The 21,049-nt window shown below is 43.9% G+C and overlaps 1 protein-coding gene across 1 annotated transcript; it reads left to right on the top strand.

Moving 5' to 3' along the window:
- The first annotated feature begins 2,439 nt into the window (after nt 1–2,439).
- Nucleotides 2,440–20,583, top strand: cand1 (cullin-associated and neddylation-dissociated 1). Its single transcript, XM_031737155.2, has 26 exons — nt 2,440–2,786; nt 10,093–10,168; nt 10,269–10,336; nt 10,414–10,568; nt 10,750–10,873; nt 10,957–11,044; nt 11,130–11,298; nt 11,385–11,490; nt 11,562–11,707; nt 11,879–12,030; nt 12,117–12,257; nt 12,678–12,819; nt 13,210–13,418; nt 13,506–13,674; nt 13,756–13,845; nt 13,978–14,131; nt 14,244–14,481; nt 14,560–14,748; nt 14,905–15,048; nt 15,312–15,447; nt 15,514–15,690; nt 15,788–15,883; nt 17,012–17,181; nt 17,271–17,435; nt 17,678–17,785; nt 19,297–20,583. The coding sequence occupies exons 1-26, from the start codon at nt 2,719–2,721 to the stop codon at nt 19,519–19,521; spliced, it is 3,705 nt and encodes a 1,234-aa protein (XP_031593015.1). The 5' UTR covers nt 2,440–2,718; the 3' UTR covers nt 19,522–20,583.
- The last annotated feature ends 466 nt before the right edge of the window (nt 20,584–21,049 follow it).

Raw genomic sequence — 21,049 nt, 5'->3', positions numbered from 1 at the left:
AAACACACACAGGCACACACACACATACACACACACACACACACACACAGTTTACAGGTCCTGTTAAAGGGTGGAGCTCTCACTGAGGCTCTGAATAAAAACACCTGCTGCAGGTGAATCACAGCATTGAACACTGCTTGTAAAACTGATGGATTCAAGAACACAGTTTAGTCCAGATGTTCTCAGCCTGCAGTCCCTCTGCAGCGACAGTGGGTAAACCTGACGGGCCGTGAGAGGATTTCATGGAAGCGAATGTGAAGTTACATCTTAAAGATATAGAGCAGAGCAGAATGACTGAAGGAGGCAACTTTTATGTCCTGATGAGGGACGTTTTTGTTTTGTTTTGTTTAAATTTAAAATATTATTCTGTTTAACTTTTATGCAGAAAGTTATAATTAGAAGATAAAAAAAAATCATTTTATCTGTTGTGTCTTTTATTTCTGAAGTATGAGTTCAATGACTGAGGCTGTGTTTTAAATGATCATTTAGTATCTTTATCTTTTTTTTTTTTTTTTACCTTTCCTAACGCTTCATTAAAATGGCAAAACAAATCTCATAAATGAAATAAAATTTTTTATTTCTCATCATCTACACTAAATAACTGAAAGATTCTGGAGGAATCTCCGTGCGCAATATTGGTCGCCTGTGATCTTCGGGCTGCTTTGAGGTCAGACAAAACACAATAGTCCCCAGCAGACTGTTCACAAAGCTGAGGGATCTGGGACTCAACAGCCGTCTGTGTGCATGGGTGTTGGACTTCCTCACTGGCAGAACTCAGGTGGTGAGGGTGGGTAGATGCGTCTCTAACAGCATCACCATCAACACAGGAGCACCACAGGGATGAGTCCTCTCGCCACTGCTCTACTCCCTCTACACTTCAGACTGTGTGGCCACCCACGGCTCCAACACCATTGTGAAGTTTGCTGACGACACAGTGGTGTTGGGCCCCATCTCAAGAATAAAGCTCTTCAGAGAGTGATCCGTACAGCAGAACGCTGCTGCAGGATTGCTCTCCCCCCGCTTCAGGACACCTACACCAGGAGATGCCGGATTAGAGCAGCGCAGATACTGAAGGGCCCGTCCCATCCTGGCAACAAACTGTTCCAACTTCTGCAATCCGGTAGAAGGTTCCGCATCATCCGGGCAAGGACAGAGAGACTCAAGAGGAGCTTCTATTCCCAAGCCATCCGGGCCCTAAACCAAATCCCCCACACACACACACACCCGCCCTCTCACATCATCCATAAGTGACTGAGACAGGACTCTCTTCCAGACACTCTAAACCCACCGGCGCAATGTACATTTCAAATTCCTTTAATTTTAGATATGTTCATATTGTCTATTTTGTAAAATAGTCAGATTGTCTATTCTTATTTAATTCACTTAATGTACAGAATTCACCTGCTTGCTGCATACATGCTACTACTGCACATTCACCTAATGTATATATTATATATAATGTTCTTCCTCTCCTCTCCCCCCCTTTCGCACAAGTCGAGGAGCGTGTCAGGTTACATTTCACTGTGTGTTATACTTGTATAACTATACATGTGAAGAATAAAGAACCTTGAACCTTGAAATCAGACTTTTTAAATTCTTTTTGGAAAACACAGATGCTAAATAGAAGAGGGACCACCAAGCTTGTTATCAGCGCTCAGTTCAAAGCCTGCATTTCTGATGGTATGGGGGTATATTAGTGTCAATGGAATTAGCAGCTTTCACATTTGGAAATACACCATCAATGCTAAAAGGTATACACAGGTTTTAGAGCAACATCTGCTCCATGGGACAACATTCCTCTCCCAAAAGTTCCAAAAGTGTTCTCCTCAGTTCCCAGATGTTTACAGATTGGTGGACTCCTATCAACACTGGACATTATCCCTGATGACTGACTGTCACCTCCACAGTGAAATCATTAATCTTATCTCTGCAAGTCAGTTTTTTTTAAGCTGACATCTTCTTTGCCTGTTCCTCTTGCCTGGCAGCTCCATCTTCAACATCCTTTATCTAATACAGTCACTATCCCTACTCTCCACATGTCCAAACCATCAATCAGAGAAGGTCGCACTAACATCTTGTGAACCTCCCCATTCACTCTTGCTGCTATCATTTTATTACTTTGGATGCCTCGCTGTTTTTTTTTTAAGCTGACCTCTATTTAACTATTTTTAAAACTATTTTTTGTGTATCACTACTGAATGTTACTGTGCACGTGATAATAAAACCTCTTAATCTGATTCTTTTTGACCTCAGTCAAAAAAAGGGAATAAAAAAAAAAGATAAAATGTCGAATCTATGACTTAAAGACTTTCAGTGAGTCGTTTTAATTCACACTTTGGACTCGGGGTGAGTGTGTCATGCTGATTTTCATTTTATTTGGGGTAAAATGACCTTTTATGAGGGTTTAGAAAGACAAACTGACAGAAAAATTGGTCAAACTGTGACCTTCGACCCCGCATCGTCCAGCGCCGCTAACCCCGCCCCTCTGCGGAGAGAACGGGAGCTCCATTCAAACACACCAAACTGGTCGCCCCGGGATGCGACAGTCGCTGTAGCTGAAGAGAAAGGTGGAAGAAGAGGAAGAAGAACAGAAACATACTCTCTACCCCCGAAACCATCCGAGCAGGGCGGTCACACAGCCAGCCAGAGACACCAGAGCCCGCAGCCGGAACATCCTCACCGAGCGCACTCTGCTAGTAGGAGGCTAACAGCACCAACATGGCGAGCGCCTCGTACCACATCTCCAACCTGCTGGAGAAAATGACATCCAGCGACAAGGATTTCAGGTAAAACAGCGCCCAGGTGGAGGGATCTGACCGTCCACTGTTGTTTATCGCATCGGAGTGTTTTTATTTCGCACTGAAAGCGGCGCTTTGCTGCGGCGGGCCTGCCGCTCTCAGGCTAACAGCTAGCATGCCACCTGTCTGATCATCGTCACATCCGCGGTTAGCTGCTAGCATTAGCAGCTAGCCTGCAGGCTAGCGGGCTAGCACCAACTTCTGTCAATCCGCAGGCTAGCTTAGCATGAGTGACGGCGCTCTTTGCTGTGGATTAAAATGTGAAGGTAGCCGCCCTGCTAGCGGGATTTCTCCCGGGAACCGGGCGGGTTTAATGTTAAAGTGTCGCTCCAGCTAACGGGGGTGTGGTGACGCCGGTAAACAGACGGAGAAGGTCGGAGCTTCAGCCTTGCACTCATATAGACCCTGTCAGCGTTAAAGGTGTCTTATTCTGATCCCATCTCTGTGGTTGTTTTGTTTTAAAACTCAAATCAGAGCAGCTTTGCATGAGTCACAGTTCAAAATAAGCCGGCTTTGTCTCTCACTGGGCCTCGGTACAGTCTTGCAGTTCATCCTCCCTGAAATAAGCTGTTTTAGCTCCACCAAAACAGCTTATTTCATACAGAAAATTGGCTATTTTCAGGAAGGAAAGTAGACAAACGACTTGTTTCAGACAGAAAACAGACAGAAGGTAGTTGTTTTTAGACAGTAAGTGGCTTGTTTCAGACAAAAACTGCTAGTTTCAGATGGGAAACAAATAGAAACCATTTGTGTTAGACAGAAAATGCAGGTCACAGAACTTCTGGGAATCTGCTTTCTTTGATATTGTACTAAGTCAAGAGTAGAGAATGAACCACTACTGTCCTCTGAGTGGTCAGCTTTTAGAAGCCTGCTGCAGAGCAGCAACCAGCACTTTAAAAGATCGTTGTAACTAGAGTGGCAGCACCCTTTGGCTACTGGACTGAGTTTTTATTGTTTTTGTTGGAGTAAGAAGAGACCATATTTAGAAACATGGAAGCTGCATCAGTACATTGTACAGGGTCAGCATACCTGCTAACAGAGGCCAATAATGCACACTTTAACCATTAATTGAATTTAATGGGATTTAAACAGGTGAGTTATATTAAATATACTCTCCATACAGTCACTATGGAGAAAGAAACTAGCTGTAGAGGTTGTTTATTTCTGCTGTAAATTTGGATTCTAACATGAGAGTTAGAGGAAGTGCATTTTCTGGCGTTTCGGTGTTGTCTTAAGTTTTCAAACTTTGAGGTTTGGTGCTTGGCTAACCACGGCACTCTGATAAATCACAAGCAGTGACATAGGGTTTACAAATTATCACCTGAATGCTTAAATTCATTATAAAATGCATTCACCAAAAATACCACCTTAAGAAATAAGGAGACTGATTTAACCAAGCCTTAAATTATGACACACCTGCTGCAGGAGATCACTGAAGCTTTGAAGATGTTTAATACAAACATTAGTGTGTTTTGTAAAAAGTAATAATACAGTAAAAGGAAATAATACAGGATCTAAAATTGACCCCTGTGGTACACCACAGGTAGTGTAAGCTGAGATGATGGTGACGGAGCATGTTCTTTGTAGAAAATAAGTGTGAAGCCAACAAGGGAAACTCTTGGCCAACCTCTTCTTCCTCTTTGTCATTTTCAGGATGACATAAAAAGCAGTTGCTGCTTTTTAACTGATTACCAACTGCATTTTTTCCCACCATCATAGGGCTTTTAACCACGGAAACCACAGAAACTCAGGGCTAAAACCTACAGATATAAATGACAGTATCTGAAAAACAAAGGGAGTTCACAAAAGGCCTTCTTGCTGTTTTCTGTTGCTGTTTTTCATAATGTTTAATCGATTCATCTTCAGTATAATCAGCAGGTGAAATTGAAATGCTGCAGTCGCAGCCTGAACTGAAGCTTCAGATTAATGAGTTTATTAACAGGCAGACTGAAGTCACACAGTTTGTATTGATTATCTGCAGCTGATATCGTCTAGCAAACAGTGAAGGCAGATGAAGCGTCTGACAGGAGGTCCGTTAGCGCCAGACGAACATAAATATGCAATGATTTATTTATGTTGGAGCGTTAAAAAATGAGCTTATAAACTGATTTGACAGGAAGAAGAACGTCATCAGGCCCTGCTCCAGGAGTTTGTTAGTCCTGAGCTCAGGGGGAAACTGGGTTTTCTGGTTCACAGTTAACTTAAACTCTGTGCCAGTTACCATGGTAACAGACTCTGTGAACTAAAACTGTTCTCTGGCTCCTCCCTTCTTACTGCACCTGAACCAGCTGACTGACACTCAGTTTCATTTCCTCATTCATGAAGTCACCGCCGAAGATTGGAACAAATCCATCTACAGACAGTTTTACAAACACTGAAATCCCAGTTTAGGTGTTAGGTGTGTTTTATACTTTACGTGAGCGCTTTTAAGGTCAGTCACTCATCAATATATGAGGGCAGATTCTGCGATTACATCACTGATTTATAATCAAGCTCAGAATAAACTCTGTTAGGGCTGTTCGATATAACGATATATATCGGATGACGATATAAAAACGTCTATCGTTTCATTTTACGCTATCGTTTGTTTCGTGGTGTCGCAAAATAAACTGTTTACGGCAATATTTTTTCATCGTTTTGATGGTCACTGTAGTGGCTATATTAATTTCCTAAAGTTCTCTCTTTCTCTTATATTTAATATAACCACACTACAGACGGACAAGCGCTTGTTTTTATGCGTTGTCGTTAGCAACAACGACGGTAAAACCACCTCGTGTCCGCTTGTTTATTTTCCACATAAACCTTTCACAATAAAGCTCAAGATCCTGTTGAGACTTTTCAAAATAAACTGAATCACGTGAAAGATGCAGAGTATTTACAGATAAGAAGCAAAAAAGAGCCGTCAGGTGCTAAAAAATAAACCTTAGACTCAAACGTTAGAACAGGCTTTTCCCCGCAGCACGCCGTGTAATAAATACTCACAAAGAAAACGGCGGCCGTTACAACCTATGTCTAAAAATGTATCGTTTCATGCATCAGTTAAAACACTCGACTCCAGGTACGCGACGCCCAGCTGGAAACACTTCACGCAAGTCGAGCTGCCCGACATTCACAGAATTTACAGAAAATGTTACATTTTTGTGATTTATATCGTTATCGGACGATAGATGTCTTAATATCGGGATATGAGATTTTGGTCATATCGCACAGCCCTAAACTCTGTAGTCTCATCTTTCTGCCTCCGAGACTCTGTGGGCAGTAACACAGCCGTCAGACTGTCACTACTAACATTTACTGTATGTTACTGAGAAACAGTGGTTAAATCAAACTAATCTGTGTAAAGCTTCAGACACAGAGCACAATGATCACTCCATGGTTGTGTTGTAACTCAGCGGTCCCCAACCCCCGGGCCTCGGACCGGTACCGGTCCGTGAGTCGTTTGGTACCGGGCCACGAGAGTTGAGGCTCAGGTGTGAAATGTATGGTTTTCAGGATTTTTATCGGTTTTCAGCGTTATTTTGTTATCGTTTTTATCGTTAACTCGGTTTTCCTGGGTCTTTTCACGTGTGTTATGAATAAATCTTCTTTTGTCGGTACCGGTACTAGTTTTATTTTGTTGTATTTATCCGCGACACCTTAAAGGCCGGTCCGTGAAAATATTGTCGGGCATAAACCGGTCCGTGAGGCAAAAAAGGTTGGGGACCGCTGTTGTAACTGATCACACTGATGGAAAAACATCTGCCACGGCTGGAATTTTGGAGATGTAAAGATGAAACTGAACTATTTTTATTTAAAGTGAGTTTTTGGAAGCAGATGCACACAGTCTGATTGTAAACTCATTACATGTATTCATTGATTGAGATTCAGTGATTAAATGATGCCAAACAACATTTTAAACGGATAATTAGATTTAAAAATCTAATCAAATTAGGATTACTGCGTCATCTATAAGTTAAAGTGTGGTTATCAAGTTTCATTCAGTCAGTGATGATGACAGAGTGGACAGAGCTGAATAAAATCACTCTCTTCTTCCCTCCTGTTTGAATATCACAGTCAGCACTGAAATGTCTTCATAGCCCTGCTCATCTGGATTAAAATGGAGGCTCTGCTCTTTATTTACCTGTTATCATGGGGCATTATAGTGTTGGTGCTCCATTGATGATGGCTTTCTTTCATTAACTCAGGGTAAACATATTGAGAGCTGATTGAACTAATTCTGATCAGCTGTTCAGGAACAGGAAAGAAACGAGTTGTCGATCCCAGGTCTCCACGTTTTTGTTCTTAGACTGTGCGAGCGCAGCTTTGCATGATTCACAGTTCAAAATAAGCCACATTTAACTCATGTTCAGCCTCTGTATTGCCCTTCAGTTCATCCTTGGTCTAAAACGAGCTGTTTTAGCTCCTCGCCCTTTAAGCCACCATTGAACGACATTCATAAGCATCAGGTGGGCGGGGCTTCGCTTCAAGAGCAGTCTGATGCCTGTTAATGTAAAACTTTGCCACTGGAGAAAGAAGTACGTGGCAGAAAATCAGAGAAAATTAGAATACTAAGATCATTTTAAACATAAATACTACTTTAGTTTTATCTGTGCGGTCTTTATTTCCCTTTAGTTCAATATTATTGGAAATTTTTAAGGTGAAGCTTTTAATTTAATTTAAAGGAATTCAAAAGTTGTTTTTTTTTCTTTTCTAAGGTGTTTTTTGCATGTTTTTGCCTGATTGTGTTGGTTTTTGTGGTGGTCATACTTTGAGCCATGTTGATGTGTTTTTGAGGAGTGTTGCATGAAGAGGCGCAGAGTGGCTTGGATCATACTCTTTGACCAGTAAAAAGAAGCTCATATTTAACTTGAAATTCAGAGCAGCCTGGCCCTCTTTGTGTCAGCTGCTCGGGGACGATCACAACCTGGCAGCACAGATAATCAGCTTCATCGCTTCTGACGGCCGCCCTCTCAGAACAAGGAATCCTCGATATCATGGAAAGCTGTCAGTTTCGCCTTCTGTTGGGTAAAAATTGACCCACTTTTAGGTCTGATCTGAGCGTTTCCACACGGCTTCTGTGAGACAGGAACTACATATTAGTTATTTTATAAATGTATGGAGCATGAGGTGCTTGGTGCAGAGGTCTGAAATTGCCAAAAAAATAAATAAAATTCACCGAATGCCAAAAAGAATATACTAATATTCAGTGCACCAGTACTGTTACATGGAAGATAAACATAGGCATTAATCTATAAAATAAATTCATGTAAATATCACATTTAATGGTATTTAATTTTTCATTACATTTTAAAATGTGTTTATTCTTTATTTTTCAGATTTATTCATTAATATAATAATTGTTAGACTTATTTTTCTGTTTTAATGTAAAAGTTTGCGCACTGATACTCTATGAATGACCCAGTCCTTATTTTCATAATTAAAAAGAAAATAAATGTATAAAAAACATATAATGAAAAATTTTTAAGGTAGGAAAGAATGCAAAATTAAATGCACAAAAAAGCAGGCAATGATTAGATTTATAATTAACTGGTTATGAATGAAATGGTGAAGATTTCAATTTATAAATGAATGAATACCTACAGTTGGTAGATTCTATTTCATAGTTTTATTGATCTTTATTTACTCCATTTTTTAAATTCCTTAAGTTATTCATTGTTAGTTAAATATAAGTTACTAAAATTACTACTTACTTAGTTACTACTAAATTACTAAAAATAAGTAATTCTGTTTTTTAAATTAATGACAAAGTAAAGAAATGCGAGAGTAAATTAAATGTGGATTTTATTCATTATACTTGGTCACATTTTTCTTTACTAATGCCAGTAATAAATTCAGCGTAATTTGTGAAATTTGAATTCATTATTTTGTCAATAATATATTTTTTGACATCACTGTGTATATTTATAATAGGTTTATTGCCTCTTTTATTAAAATGTGTTTACTGACTGTACATATTTTGAATATTTTTTTACATTTTGCCCTGTACATCTCAGGGTTTCTTCAATTTAATATATATATTTTTAATTCATCACATTTTATGCCTTTATTTTTGTATATTATCTGACTTTCTCTGAGAATTTAGTACTCGGCTTATTAGGTTAAAAAAATAAAATAAAACATGTATTAAATATGTGCATTATTACAAAGAAAAATGCAGTTTATACATTTCTTTCTCTCTGATGTTGGCAGCTTCGGTCCTCTGTTTGGGCTGTATATATGTAAACCTCGGAGGACTGACAGCACATTTCATTCTGCATTAAAGGATTTGGATCTGCAGCAAAAAGGATCAATTTAAAGAAGTTAATAAAAGTGTCCTAAAACGGCTCGTTTGTCATCCTCCAGATTATTTTTACCAAGCTCGCTTTAGAGAGACGCAGCTCAGACAGAAGAGAGGGTCTTACATAATTTCATTTATTTCCATTTTCCTTTTTGGTTTTTATAAAAGCTCTTTAAACAGAGGTCAGAATGTCTGAATGAAGCACTCAGGACCATGGCTGATGCACATTTGAGGAGCTAAAAGACTAAAACTTAAATACTCTGAAGGTTGATCTCTCAACTGTCCTGCACCAGCGTCAGGTCCGAGGGCTTCATCCTGGCACCCAACAGCAGTCAGCCTTTAGCTTGTGGAGGTCAGTGTGACATCACTGCCCCACTGCCAAACCGGTCGTGTTGGATGACGTCACAGACGGGAAGTCCGAGAGTTTGGTGAGAAACGTGCATGAGGTCATTTCGCTGCTCCGTCACACAAACGAAAGAGACACTGAATCCTCTACTGATCCTCTCAGTGTGAGAGGAGCTGCTTTTTTTTTTTTTATATCATCTAATTGCTTGTTTGAAATCCTGCTGTAATGAGCTCGACCTAACAGGGTTTTGGTGTAAAAAATGAACCATTTCATGAGGACAGCTGGAGAATAAACTGACGTGAAAACACTTTGGGAAGAACATGGACTGATGAGTCTTAAATATGCATTTTCAGAGTTCATGATCTGATCTTCTATCAGAACAAATAAGTCCTCCTTTGTTGCCTGTTTTGTCATGTCCTTTTCCCTTTTAGTGGTTTCCATTTCCTGGTCTCTTCAGCGCCTCCTGTTGTATGTTTTACTCCAAGCTGTAAAGACTCAAAATCAATTATTTTTTCTGAGATTTTCAGGAGGAAAGCTAAGACTTCAGCTCTGGCTGAAGCAGATGTTGTACTTTTTGCATTCCTCAGCTGTAAAATGACTCGCTCATCTGTGCGTTTAATCACCGCACACTTCGACTTGGTTTATTCATTTGTTTGTTTGCTGTTTTCCAGATTTATGGCAACTAACGACCTGATGACGGAGCTTCAGAAAGACTCAATCAAGCTGGACGACGACAGCGAGAGGAAGGTCCGTGTGCATGACCTCGCACTGCTTCACCTGGTGTCTGTCTGATGATTGATTATAATTTATTGATAATTTTTTGAAATTTATTGACACTGATGAACAGGTGGTGAGGATGATTCTCAAACTGTTGGAAGACAAGAACGGAGAAGTTCAGAACTTGGCTGTCAAATGGTAACTTATTTGATTTTAAGTTTTAATTTCCTGTTTGATGGTGTCCATGTGTGTGACTGTGGGTGTGTTTGTTTCAGCCTGGGCCCTCTGGTCAGTAAGGTGAAGGAGTACCAGGTGGAGACGATCGTAGACACTCTGTGCACCAACATGCTTTCAGACAAAGAGCAGCTCAGAGACATTTCCTCCATCGGACTCAAAACAGTCATTGGGGAGCTACCGCCGGCCTCCAGTGGTAAAATATACGACTAGTACTGCACTCATAACAGCAGATATTTCATTCAGTACCACTTCTGAGTGAGCGAGTTTTGATGTGTAAAATGTGAACATTTTCAGCTTCCAGAATCTTCAGATCATTAATGCTTTTCCTGTGAAAATGTGAAGATTGATCTTTACTCCTCCTGCCTCCGTCTCAGGCTCGGCTTTAGCGGCCAGCGTCTGTAAGAAGATAACGGGTCGTTTGACGAGCGCTATCGCCAAACAGGAAGATGTGTCCGTGCAGCTGGAGGCGCTCGACATCATGGCCGACATGCTCTGCAGGTACGTAGTTAGGCGGTCGCTGATGGATGGCGCTGGTGAGGATGGGTGAAGTTTTGACTTCTTCTCTGTGTCTCTATTTGCAGACAGGGGGGTCTGCTGGTGAATTTCCATCCCTCCATCCTCAGCTGCCTTCTGCCTCAGCTCACCTCCCCCCGGCTGGCCGTCAGAAAGGTCCGTCCCACTGCTTTGACTTTTGTGTTTTTGAGCTTTCAGGAAGCTGTTTGTGTCCTTACCCGTTGTTATTTGGGCGTTTCAGAGGACCATCATGGCTCTGGGCCATCTGGTGATGTCCTGCGGGAATCTGGTGTTTATCGACCTGATCGAGCACCTCCTCGCCGAGCTGGGGAGGAATGACAACATGTCGACCACCAGGACATACATCCAGTGCACGGCCGCCATCAGTAGACAGGCTGGACACAGGATCGGTGAGACGCCCGGCCTCCACACTGTCATGTCTCTGATTTAGAGATGAATCCTCCCTGACCTCTGACCTCTTGTCTCTCTTTAACAGGTGAGTACCTGGAGAAGATCATCCCTCTGGTGGTGAAGTTCTGTAACGTGGACGATGACGAGCTCAGAGAGTACTGCATCCAGGCCTTCGAGTCCTTCGTCAGGAGGTAAAACCGGCTCAGACCGAAGAATCTGTGGCGGCGGTGCCTCGTGTGCTCACTGCTTTTATTCTTTCCAGGTGTCCCAAAGAAGTTTACCCACACGTCCCCACCGTCATCTCCATCTGCCTGCGCTACCTGACCTACGACCCAAACTACAACTTTGATGATGAAGACGAGGATGACAACGCCATGGACGCTGAGCAGAACGACGAAGACTATCAAGGTACTGAAACCCTGACTCTTACTATTGCTGCTGAAGTAAGAAACCTCCAGTTTATGTTAAGCTGTTAAAGGCTCCGCTGATTGGTGCGTTGGAATCACATGACACTCATTTACATCCAAAATAGGCGGTTGAACATTAATTGGTGATGCCATCTCTTCATTTCCTTTCCAGGCAGCGACGACGAGTACAGTGATGATGACGACATGAGCTGGAAGGTTCGAAGGGCGGCGGCGAAGTGTTTAGACGCTGTCGTCTCAACTCGTCATGAGATGCTGCCGGAGTTCTACCGCACCGTGTCTCCTGCGCTTGTCTGTCGCTTCAAGGTAGTGTCATTTGATCGGCTTCTATCTCTGAGATGTGTAACGATGACCTTAATGTCTGACCTGCCTCTGTGTGTATGCACGTGCAGGAGAGGGAGGAGAATGTAAAGGCGGATGTTTTCCACGCCTACTTGTCACTGCTCAAACAGACCAGACCAGCTCAGAGCTGGTTGGCTGATCCAGACGCCATGGAGCAAGGAGACACGCCGCTGACGATGCTGCAGAGCCAGGTACGCTCCTGCTGTGGGCGGAGCTCTTTTCTTTTCTTTCCATTTACGCAGAAGCAGAATTTTTTTTTTTAAATTAATGAAATAAAGAGATATTAGAGATGTATAAAGTATGAGATTTTAGAGGAGCTTTGGAGCAGGTTATTTATAAAAGGTGTGACATCACCTCCTGGCAACCAATCAGTGCTCACTCTATATGAGAAATGGGTAAAAAGTTTTCTCTCAGGACAGTTTCTCACAGGTCTCTGGCTGTAGTTCAGCTTTCCTACAGCAGATGTCAGTGCTGCACAGTTTTTAGGAGCATGTGTTTGGTTCTCACTGCGACAGGAAACCCTCAGCATCCTGCAAAGCCGACCACAAGCAGCAGGAAGTACCTGCGGTGGTCTCCTGTAATTCTCTGGTAACCTCTTTCGCCCTCCACAGGTCCCCATGATTGTGAAAGCTCTGCACAAACAGCTAAAGGAGAAAAGTGTGAAAACCCGTCAGTGCTGCTTCAACATGCTGACCGAGCTGGTGAACGTCCTCCCGGGCGCCCTCACTCAGCACATCCCGGTCCTCATACCAGGTAACGCTGCCGCGGGCCAAGAGTAATCTCGATATGATAGAATACAGTCACCACACACTGATACAAATATTTTTCACCAGTATTTTTGTAGTTCTTTACATAACTCTGTGGGCCAGTCGTGCAGAATTGGTGCCATAAAACTGTAAGCCCCCCCAACAGATTTCAGGGAGGACAGGGGAACACGCCCACAAAACAGGATCTTAGTCAGATGTTAGAATGGCCGGCTTTCTGCTGGGGTTAGGTTACGGCTCCAAAACGTTTTGTATAGGCTCTTGGAATGTTTGATGTTTCTGTTTTTGCTGGGATTACTCTTTAGGGGGCGCTTTGGAGCTGTGTGTCTTGGTGGCAGTGAGGTAATTGTGTGTGTGTGTGCGTGCGCGCACTCTGCAGGTATCATTTTCTCTCTGAACGACAAGTCGAGCAGCTCAAACCTGAAGATCGACGCTCTAGCCTGCCTCCACGTCATCATGGTCACGCACCCTGCTCACGCCTTCCACGCCCACGTCCCTGCCCTTGTCCCGCCCGTGGTGTCATGCGTGGGAGACCCCTTTTACAAGATCACCTCTGAGGCTCTGCTCGTTACTCAGCAGCTTGTCAAGGTGGGAGTCAAACTCACAACCTCGTCCTTTCTGTTTCTAATATCACAGCTGATTTTTATCCTCCATTCTATTCTGCGTCTCCACCAGGTGATCCGACCACTGGACAGCCAATCAGAAGCCAGCGACAGCTTCGATCCCTCTCCTTACATTAACGACCTGTTCACCTGCACCATCAAGCGCCTGAAGGCCGCTGACATTGACCAGGAGGTGAAAGAGCGAGCCATTTCCTGTATGGGGCAGATCATCTGTAACCTAGGTAACGCACACACTTGCCAGTCACATGATGTGATGTCACAAAGCTTTACTCGGTTTAATGTCTTCCTGTTTTCCTGTACAGGGGACCATTTGCCTGCTGAGCTTCCGGGAACGCTGCTGATCTTCTTGGAACGCCTCAAGAATGAGATCACAAGGCTGACGACGGTGAAAGGTAAGCCCCGCCCACACACCAGTTGTGTCTCAAAGGAAGCTTGTCTCTTTTCTGCTTCCATATCGAAATGTTGGATATTGTTTACCGGGCTGGAGCTGTTAGTGTTTGATGTGTGTGTGTGTGTGCGCACAGCTCTGACGCTGATCGCCGGCTCACCACTGAAAATCGACCTGAGGCCGGTTCTTCCCGACGCCGTTCCCATCCTCGCCTCCTTCCTCCGCAAGAACCAGCGTGCCCTGAAGCTCTGCACACTGGCTGCTCTGGACATCCTGCTAAGAAACTACAGGTAACACACACACACACACACACACACACACACACACACACCTGTAAGCCCCACCCACCAAACCTCAGCTCCACCCTGTCCACCACCCTCACCCTCTCATCCTGTGCTTCAGCTCTGCGGTGACTCCAGTGATGGTAGACGCTGTCCTGGCCGAGCTGCCTCCTCTGATCTCTGAGAGCGACATGCACGTGTCTCAGATGGCGCTGAGCTTCCTGTCCACGTTGGCAGTGACTCACCCGTCCTCGTTGGGTCAGCTGAGCGGAGGGAACATCCTCCAGCAGCTCATCGCGCTGGTTCGATCCCCGCTGCTGCAAGGAGGCGCGCTCTCTGCTATGCTCGACTTCTACCAGGTACTTCCAGCTCCGCTTATCCTTCAGCGTGTACGGTGGGCGCGAATATGCATATTAACCATGTGACTTCCTGCTCAGGCACTCGTGGCTACAGACACTCCCGGCCTGGGCTACATGGACCTGCTGAGGATGCTCACTGGCCCCGTTTACTCCCAGAGCGCCGCCTTGCCGCACAAACAGGCATACTGCTCCATTGCCAAGTGTGTCGCTGCTCTGACCAGAGCCTGTCCCACTGAGGGGCCTGCCGTGGTGGGACAGTTCATCCAGGTGAGTCAGAGTGAGCAGGGTTCACCTCTCTATTTTTTTGAGGTTTTCATTGCCTGTAGGGGGCGACACCTTCCAAACAGTCTTGTAATTTCTGACCTTCCGATGAACAGCGAGCAGTAAGAGCCACGAGATTCAGAGACCTTGTGTTCCTCACAGGATGTGAAGAACAGCCGTTCCACAGACTCCATCAGACTCCTCGCTTTGCTCTCATTGGGTGAGGTTGGACACCACGTGGACCTCAGCGGCCAACCAGAGCTCAAGACTGTCATCCTGGATGCTTTCTCCTCCTCCAGTGAAGAGGTAACTACACCTGTCTACACTCTGAATCCAGATGTGACATCCCCCAGCTCTGCTGCCCTTCCTGCACTGTTCTATCTGAATAAAATTAAAAAGTTCCATAAATATTTTTTTAAAAAGGATTTTACTGACTAAATAAAAAAGCTGATGGAAAAGGTGCTAATCTTTGACATGATGTGTTCAGAGGAAGCTATGAGCTTTCCTGCGGTTGTTGACCTGTGCTGTTGTTTCGGTGAAGATTAAGCCGCCTGCTCTCTGTGTCACAGGTCAAGTCGGCGGCCTCGTATGCGTTGGGCAGCATCGCGGTGGGGAACCTGCCAGAGTACCTGCCCTTCGTCCTGCAGGAGATCACCTCCTCCAAGAGGCAGTACCTGCTGCTTCACTCGCTCAAAGAGATCATCAGTGAGGAAAAACACATCTGAGATTTCCTGCGTGTGTGTGTTTGGTTTTAACATTGTTTGTGTGCAGGCTCGGCGTCTGTCTCCGGGCTGAAGCCCTACGTGGAGTCTGTTTGGTCGCTGCTGCTCAAACATTGCGAGTGTCAGGAGGAGGGAACCAGGAACGTGGTGGCTGAGTGTTTGGGCAAACTGACGCTGATCGACCCCGAGACACTGCTGCCCCGCCTCAAAGGATACCTGCTCTCAGGTGACCCATACAATGTGACATACAATCAGATGGGTCGTTGCTGGTGATGAGGCTGATCGATATCAGCGTTGATTTATCGATTTCTGCACATTTCCAGGTTCGTCGTATGCCAGGAGTTCTGTGGTAACGGCTGTGAAGTTTACCATCTCTGACCAGCCGCAGCCCATTGACCCACTGCTGAAGAACTGCATAGGTAACACACACACAAATCCAAATGATTTATCTTTCTTTTGTCACTTTTGGGTTCTTTTGGTTTTTGTTTTTGTTTACACTGTTGTCCCAGAGCTCCTCTTCTTGTTTTTCTTGTGATGGGTTAGTGTTGCCTGACTAACTCTCTTGTTGTATGACAGTCAGCGGTGTCATTTGCTGTCTCTGGTCTGCTTGAAATTGAGGAAAGTTTAACTCGTGACCCACAAGCTTCATGTTGTTGTTTCGTTTGGGCGGTGTGGACACAGAAGTTTGTGAATGTGAGCAGGAGCAGCTAAAAATCTCAGACGAGTTTGAATCCCAGGGCTCACGTTTTCTGAAAGTCTTGTGAATTCGATAGCTTCTTCTAGAGCTGGCTGATAGAACGATAACGATATGTATTGCGAAATAACTTTTTCTCGATAGAAAAATTAAACTATTGCGATAGACCTCATCTCTCTCTTTCTTCCTCTCTTTAAAAAAAAAAAAAAAAGAACAGCCAATCCAAATTAAGTAGCGCAGAGCCGAACCAATCACAGCCGCAGCGTCACATCACGTAACTTGTTACGTACAGCACAAGTGCCAAGCCGCACATGTGTATTTGTTTGGGAAGCAGCCAGCCGCTGTGCCGGCCGGGTAATGGAGGAAATGCGTGTGCCGACTAGAGAAAAATCGACCGAGAGCTTGGGTGACCAGGTTACCGAAGACAACACAGATGACGGTTCCAATGCCGGAGAGATTGTCGAAAGGAAGGGCCAGAGAAGTTCCGTAGTGTGAAGGTATTTCGGCTATTTGAAGTCTGACAAAAAACAGAGTAGCGCGTTTTTTCCCAAGAGTTAGCTGGCTGGCAAAGCGCTACCTGTGCATCTCCGCAACCAGCACCCCCTCTGAGAGGGTATTTAGTACAGGGGGGAATATTGTGACTTGCCACAGGGCCGCTTTAAAGCCTGAAGCAGTGGATAGACTTGTCTTCCTGTCCCGCAAGCTGTAGGCTTTTGTCAGACTAAAGTTCATATATATATATATATATATATATATATATATATGACCATTAAAGTCTGAGTTTGTCACACTCTGGTGAGAAATGAAAGTTTCCCCCTCTGTCTGTCCTCCGATTGGCTGTTTTTGTCCTCAGGTGATTTCCTGAAGACGCTGGAGGATCCAGACTTGAATGTGCGGCGTGTTGCCTTGGTAACGTTCAACTCTGCCGCCCACAATAAACCCAGTCTGATCCGCGAGCTGCTAGACTCAGTTCTACCGCAACTGTACAACGAGACCAAAGTCCGGAAGGAGCTGATCCGAGAGGTGAGGACACGTGCAGCGGGGAATCGATTGCTAGGAGGGGATCTAGTGGGCGGGGTCAGGTGTCTGACTGCTGTCCTACTGCTCTGCAGGTGGAGATGGGACCCTTCAAACACACGGTAGACGATGGGCTGGACCTTAGGAAGGCTGCGTTCGAGTGTATGTACACTCTGCTGGACAGCTGCTTGGACCGACTCGACATCTTCACCTTCCTCAACCACGTGGAGGACGGTCTGAAGGACCACTATGACATCAAGGTGTGTCTGAGCCCCAGGACCTGGATCCTGAGGATGGAGTTACAAATCATAAGTGTATTTTAACCTTTAGGATTTTCATTAAATTCAGGTTTAATTCTTCTATTAAAACTCAAATATGAGTGGCTGGGTTCATTTATGGTCCAGTGAAAAACCAGGAGAATCATTTCTGTATACCTGAGATCATGATGTTTAAACACCATAAGGTGTTTGAATCATAGATACTGAAGCTGCTGTGTTTGCAGATGCTGACCTTCCTGATGCTGGCTAGACTGTCATCTCTGTGTCCCAGTGCTGTTCTTCAAAGACTGGACAGACTAGTGGAGCCACTGAGGGCCACCTGTACCACAAAGGTATTTTTAAACCAGTTTGGATCCAATGTGTCCAACATATTTGTTTATTGTGGACTTTTAAGGATTTATCCTGGTTAAAAATAACTCCCAAGATTCCTCATGGTGTTCCTGGAGGCCAAGGTTAAAAGGAAGAAAGTAAAGCTGTAGTCAGAAGTTTTTATATATATCTGTGATCCATGAAGGAGAATTATAGATTTAGAAAAGTCAGAAAGGTCTGTTGAGGCCATTTCTAAACAGCAGCAATTCCCAGGCTCATCAGTTCAGAAAACTGTATGTAACTACAAGTTATTCAGATTTGTTGCCACTTTGCCAACATCTGGAAGAAGACCCTCACTATCACCCTCAGATGACAAGAAATTGGTTTGGATGTTCAAAGAACGACACAAGAGCCACCAAGGCTTGAGCCTGGCATGCCTGCCATGAATTGGAAAAACTGCCGGAATACCACCATCACTGTCCACAGTGAGGTCACTTTTAGAACACAGAGAAAGGATTCCCTGCTCTAGAATCTACACATTCAGTCAACTCGGTATGAGCAGAATTACATCTGCAGAAAAGCTTTATGGTTAGAGGAGACAGAGATTGAGCTATTTGGCCTCAGTGACAAGGTATGTTTGTAGTAAACATAGAACACTTGTAGCATCATGCAGTTGGCTGTTGTTTTGTACAAAGTGGATGGAGTAATGATGAAGGAGAATTGCTTACAAATTTTTCAACTTTATCTCAGATCAACAGCTAGATGGTTGAACCTTGGATATACTTGGGTGTTTCAGCACAGCAATGATCCCAAACACTTCAAAACTGCTTTTGGAATGGATAAAGCTGGCTAACATTAAGGTTATGGAATGGCCTTTCCGAAACCTTGACCTCTCAACCCTTTTGAAAATTTGTGGGCTATGCTTAAAAGCTGGGTCTGTGCCAAGAAACCAACCAATTTAAATGACCTCTACTGATTCTATCAAAAAGAGTGGTCACATTTCCATCCAGAATTATGCCAGAAGCTTAGTTGATGTCTGCCAAAAGCATCTGGCGAAAGTATGTTTAACCAAATGTTAGTGAGGTGCATGTGTATATTTAGTTTTGGCCCTGTGTGGATGAGGGGAAAAAAATCCAAAATATATCCAAACTTGTGCACCCAATTCTTGTTTTTAAACTTATTAAAAGTGTATGCAAAGATATACAATAATTCCACCCAAAAAGAACAGTTAAAAAAAAAAAAAAAGCCCCAAATTACCCTGAGATTTATGTCCATGATGAGTGTGTATAAACCTCTGACCATGACTGTATAATGTAAAAAGTATTAGCTCCAGCACAGAACCCTGAGGAACACCATGATTTACTTTTGTGTTTAGATGAGTCATTTAAAGGAGGCATCAGAGTGCTGTTGCATTTTACCAACTGATGTCTCTGGAGTTACGATTGCCTAGTTGTTGTTGTTGTTGTTGTTGTTGTTGTTTTTTTTTTTTTCGTTTGTTTTTTTGTTTTTTTAACGGTCTCCACTGTCTCTGTAGGTGAAGGCGAACTCAGTGAAGCAGGAGTTCGAGAAGCAGGATGAGCTGAAGCGGTCTGCGATGCGAGCTGTTGTCGCACTGCTCACCATCCCCGAGGCCGAGAAGTCACCGCTGATGTCAGAGTTTCAGTCTCAGATCTCATCTAACCAGGAGCTGGCGGCCATCTTCGACTCCATCCAGAGAGACTCCAGCTCTGCCAACATGGAGTCCATGGATACCAGTTAAAAAAACCCCATGGACAAAAAGAAGTTCCCACGATGCAACACGGCACCACCCGCTGCTGGAGCGCTAACCCTGCAGCATGTTTCCATGACAACAGGACGCAAACACACACACGCGCACACACACACACACACACACACACACACACACAAAATTGTAGTGACACACCCTCTCCTAGCGATCGATCGTTCCATGATGCATTGCACTGAATCAGCTGTTGGAAGAGAAAGGAAGTGGACGGACGGATGGACGGCTCACACATGGAGAAATAGGACAAAAACAAAAAATTACATACGAGGCTTGGAAGCTCCTCCCACTTCCTCTTTGTTTTTCTAGCGAGGTCATCTAACTGGTTGATCTCCTTGTTCATCATCATTCTTCTCTTGTTTTTTTTTTCTCTTTTCTTTTTTGTAATTCCTGAAAGTTCCACAGGTACTGTACTGCAACCTGATTCGCCGCTGCTGAGTGACTGACAGTTGGCATGTTATCGAAACTGACCAATGGAAGGGCGGGGGGAAACGGCCTTTTCCGCCTAAGCTGTGGTGACCAATGGGAGAAGGGCTCGCTCTGGGTTTTTTTTTTTTCTTTCTTCCTTTTTTGATTGATGTAGGCAACCAATAGGAGGCTACGGGGAGATGAGCAGCGGGCGGGATTTTACTGTGTGTGGACCAATCAGTATCTTTGTTTCCTCCTGATTCAGTAGATCCGCCATTGACCCCTCTTAGGAAGGAAGGAAGTGAGAGAGGAAAGAGGAGGGATTATTGGATCAGGCCTCATCTGACCAGACCTGATTGGACCATAGTGGCTGTTGCCGTGGTATTGCAGTGTAAAAACAAAGTAACAGTGTTCTGCTGGTTGTCCAGTCTGGCTGCCTCAAACTCATTTCTGCCGGTTTAGTCCAGTCAACGTGGGTTTGATTTTTACTGTCTTACTGGTTTCATTGGTTTAATCCGGTCAAACTGGGTCCAGTCTAGTTCATTCCGGTTCATTACGGTCTGGTCAGGACAATCCACTGTTGTTAATCGCCCGAGGAAAAATAAAAAGGTCCATTTCTGCCTGCCTTCACGTTCTGACTCGGGTTTTTTTTCTGTGTTATGTGTTGTTACATTTTAGAGATGCTGATTTTCCTGATGGTTCGATGATTTCTGAAAAGCAATAATCAGTATTTTATAATAAATTTTGTTTGATTAGATGCTTATTAAACACACATCTCATGAAATGAACAGAGAATAGTAACAAAGTTCTAGTTTCCAGGCCACAAACAGCCCAGCAAAAACATTGACTGGCCACACCTCCACAGCCAGACTGCATCCAGAAATTCTATTCACTTACAAGCTGTGCCAAATGAGATGAACCCTTAACGACAGTGAAGTTAAGTCTTATTCCACCTTCTTTCAGCTGGTCTGTAAACCCGACACAATACGCATGTCTGCATGTTTAATATGCTGAAAATGAACACTAGCTCATCTGGTTTGATAAAAAGAGTTCTATTAGATTATCAGCGGCTTCTTAGGATCCATGCGTGGGTCTC

This window comes from Oreochromis aureus, linkage group 17 (genome assembly GCF_013358895.1).
Source record: "Oreochromis aureus strain Israel breed Guangdong linkage group 17, ZZ_aureus, whole genome shotgun sequence".
Classification (NCBI taxonomy): domain Eukaryota; kingdom Metazoa; phylum Chordata; class Actinopteri; order Cichliformes; family Cichlidae; genus Oreochromis; species Oreochromis aureus.
The sequence above is the reverse complement of the archived record's forward strand: the minus strand, read 5'-3'. Positions and strand labels throughout refer to the sequence as shown.

Coding starts and splice junctions, on each gene's coding strand:
- cand1 (XM_031737155.2), top strand. CDS start 2,719: ATGGCGAGCGCCTCGTACCACATCTCCAACCTGCTGGAGAAAATGACA. Junction 12,031..12,116: donor CGCTTGTCTGTCGCTTCAAG/GTAGTGTCATTT, acceptor ATGCACGTGCAG/GAGAGGGAGGAGAATGTAAA. Junction 15,884..17,011: donor ACTGCTGAAGAACTGCATAG/GTAACACACACA, acceptor TTTTGTCCTCAG/GTGATTTCCTGAAGACGCTG.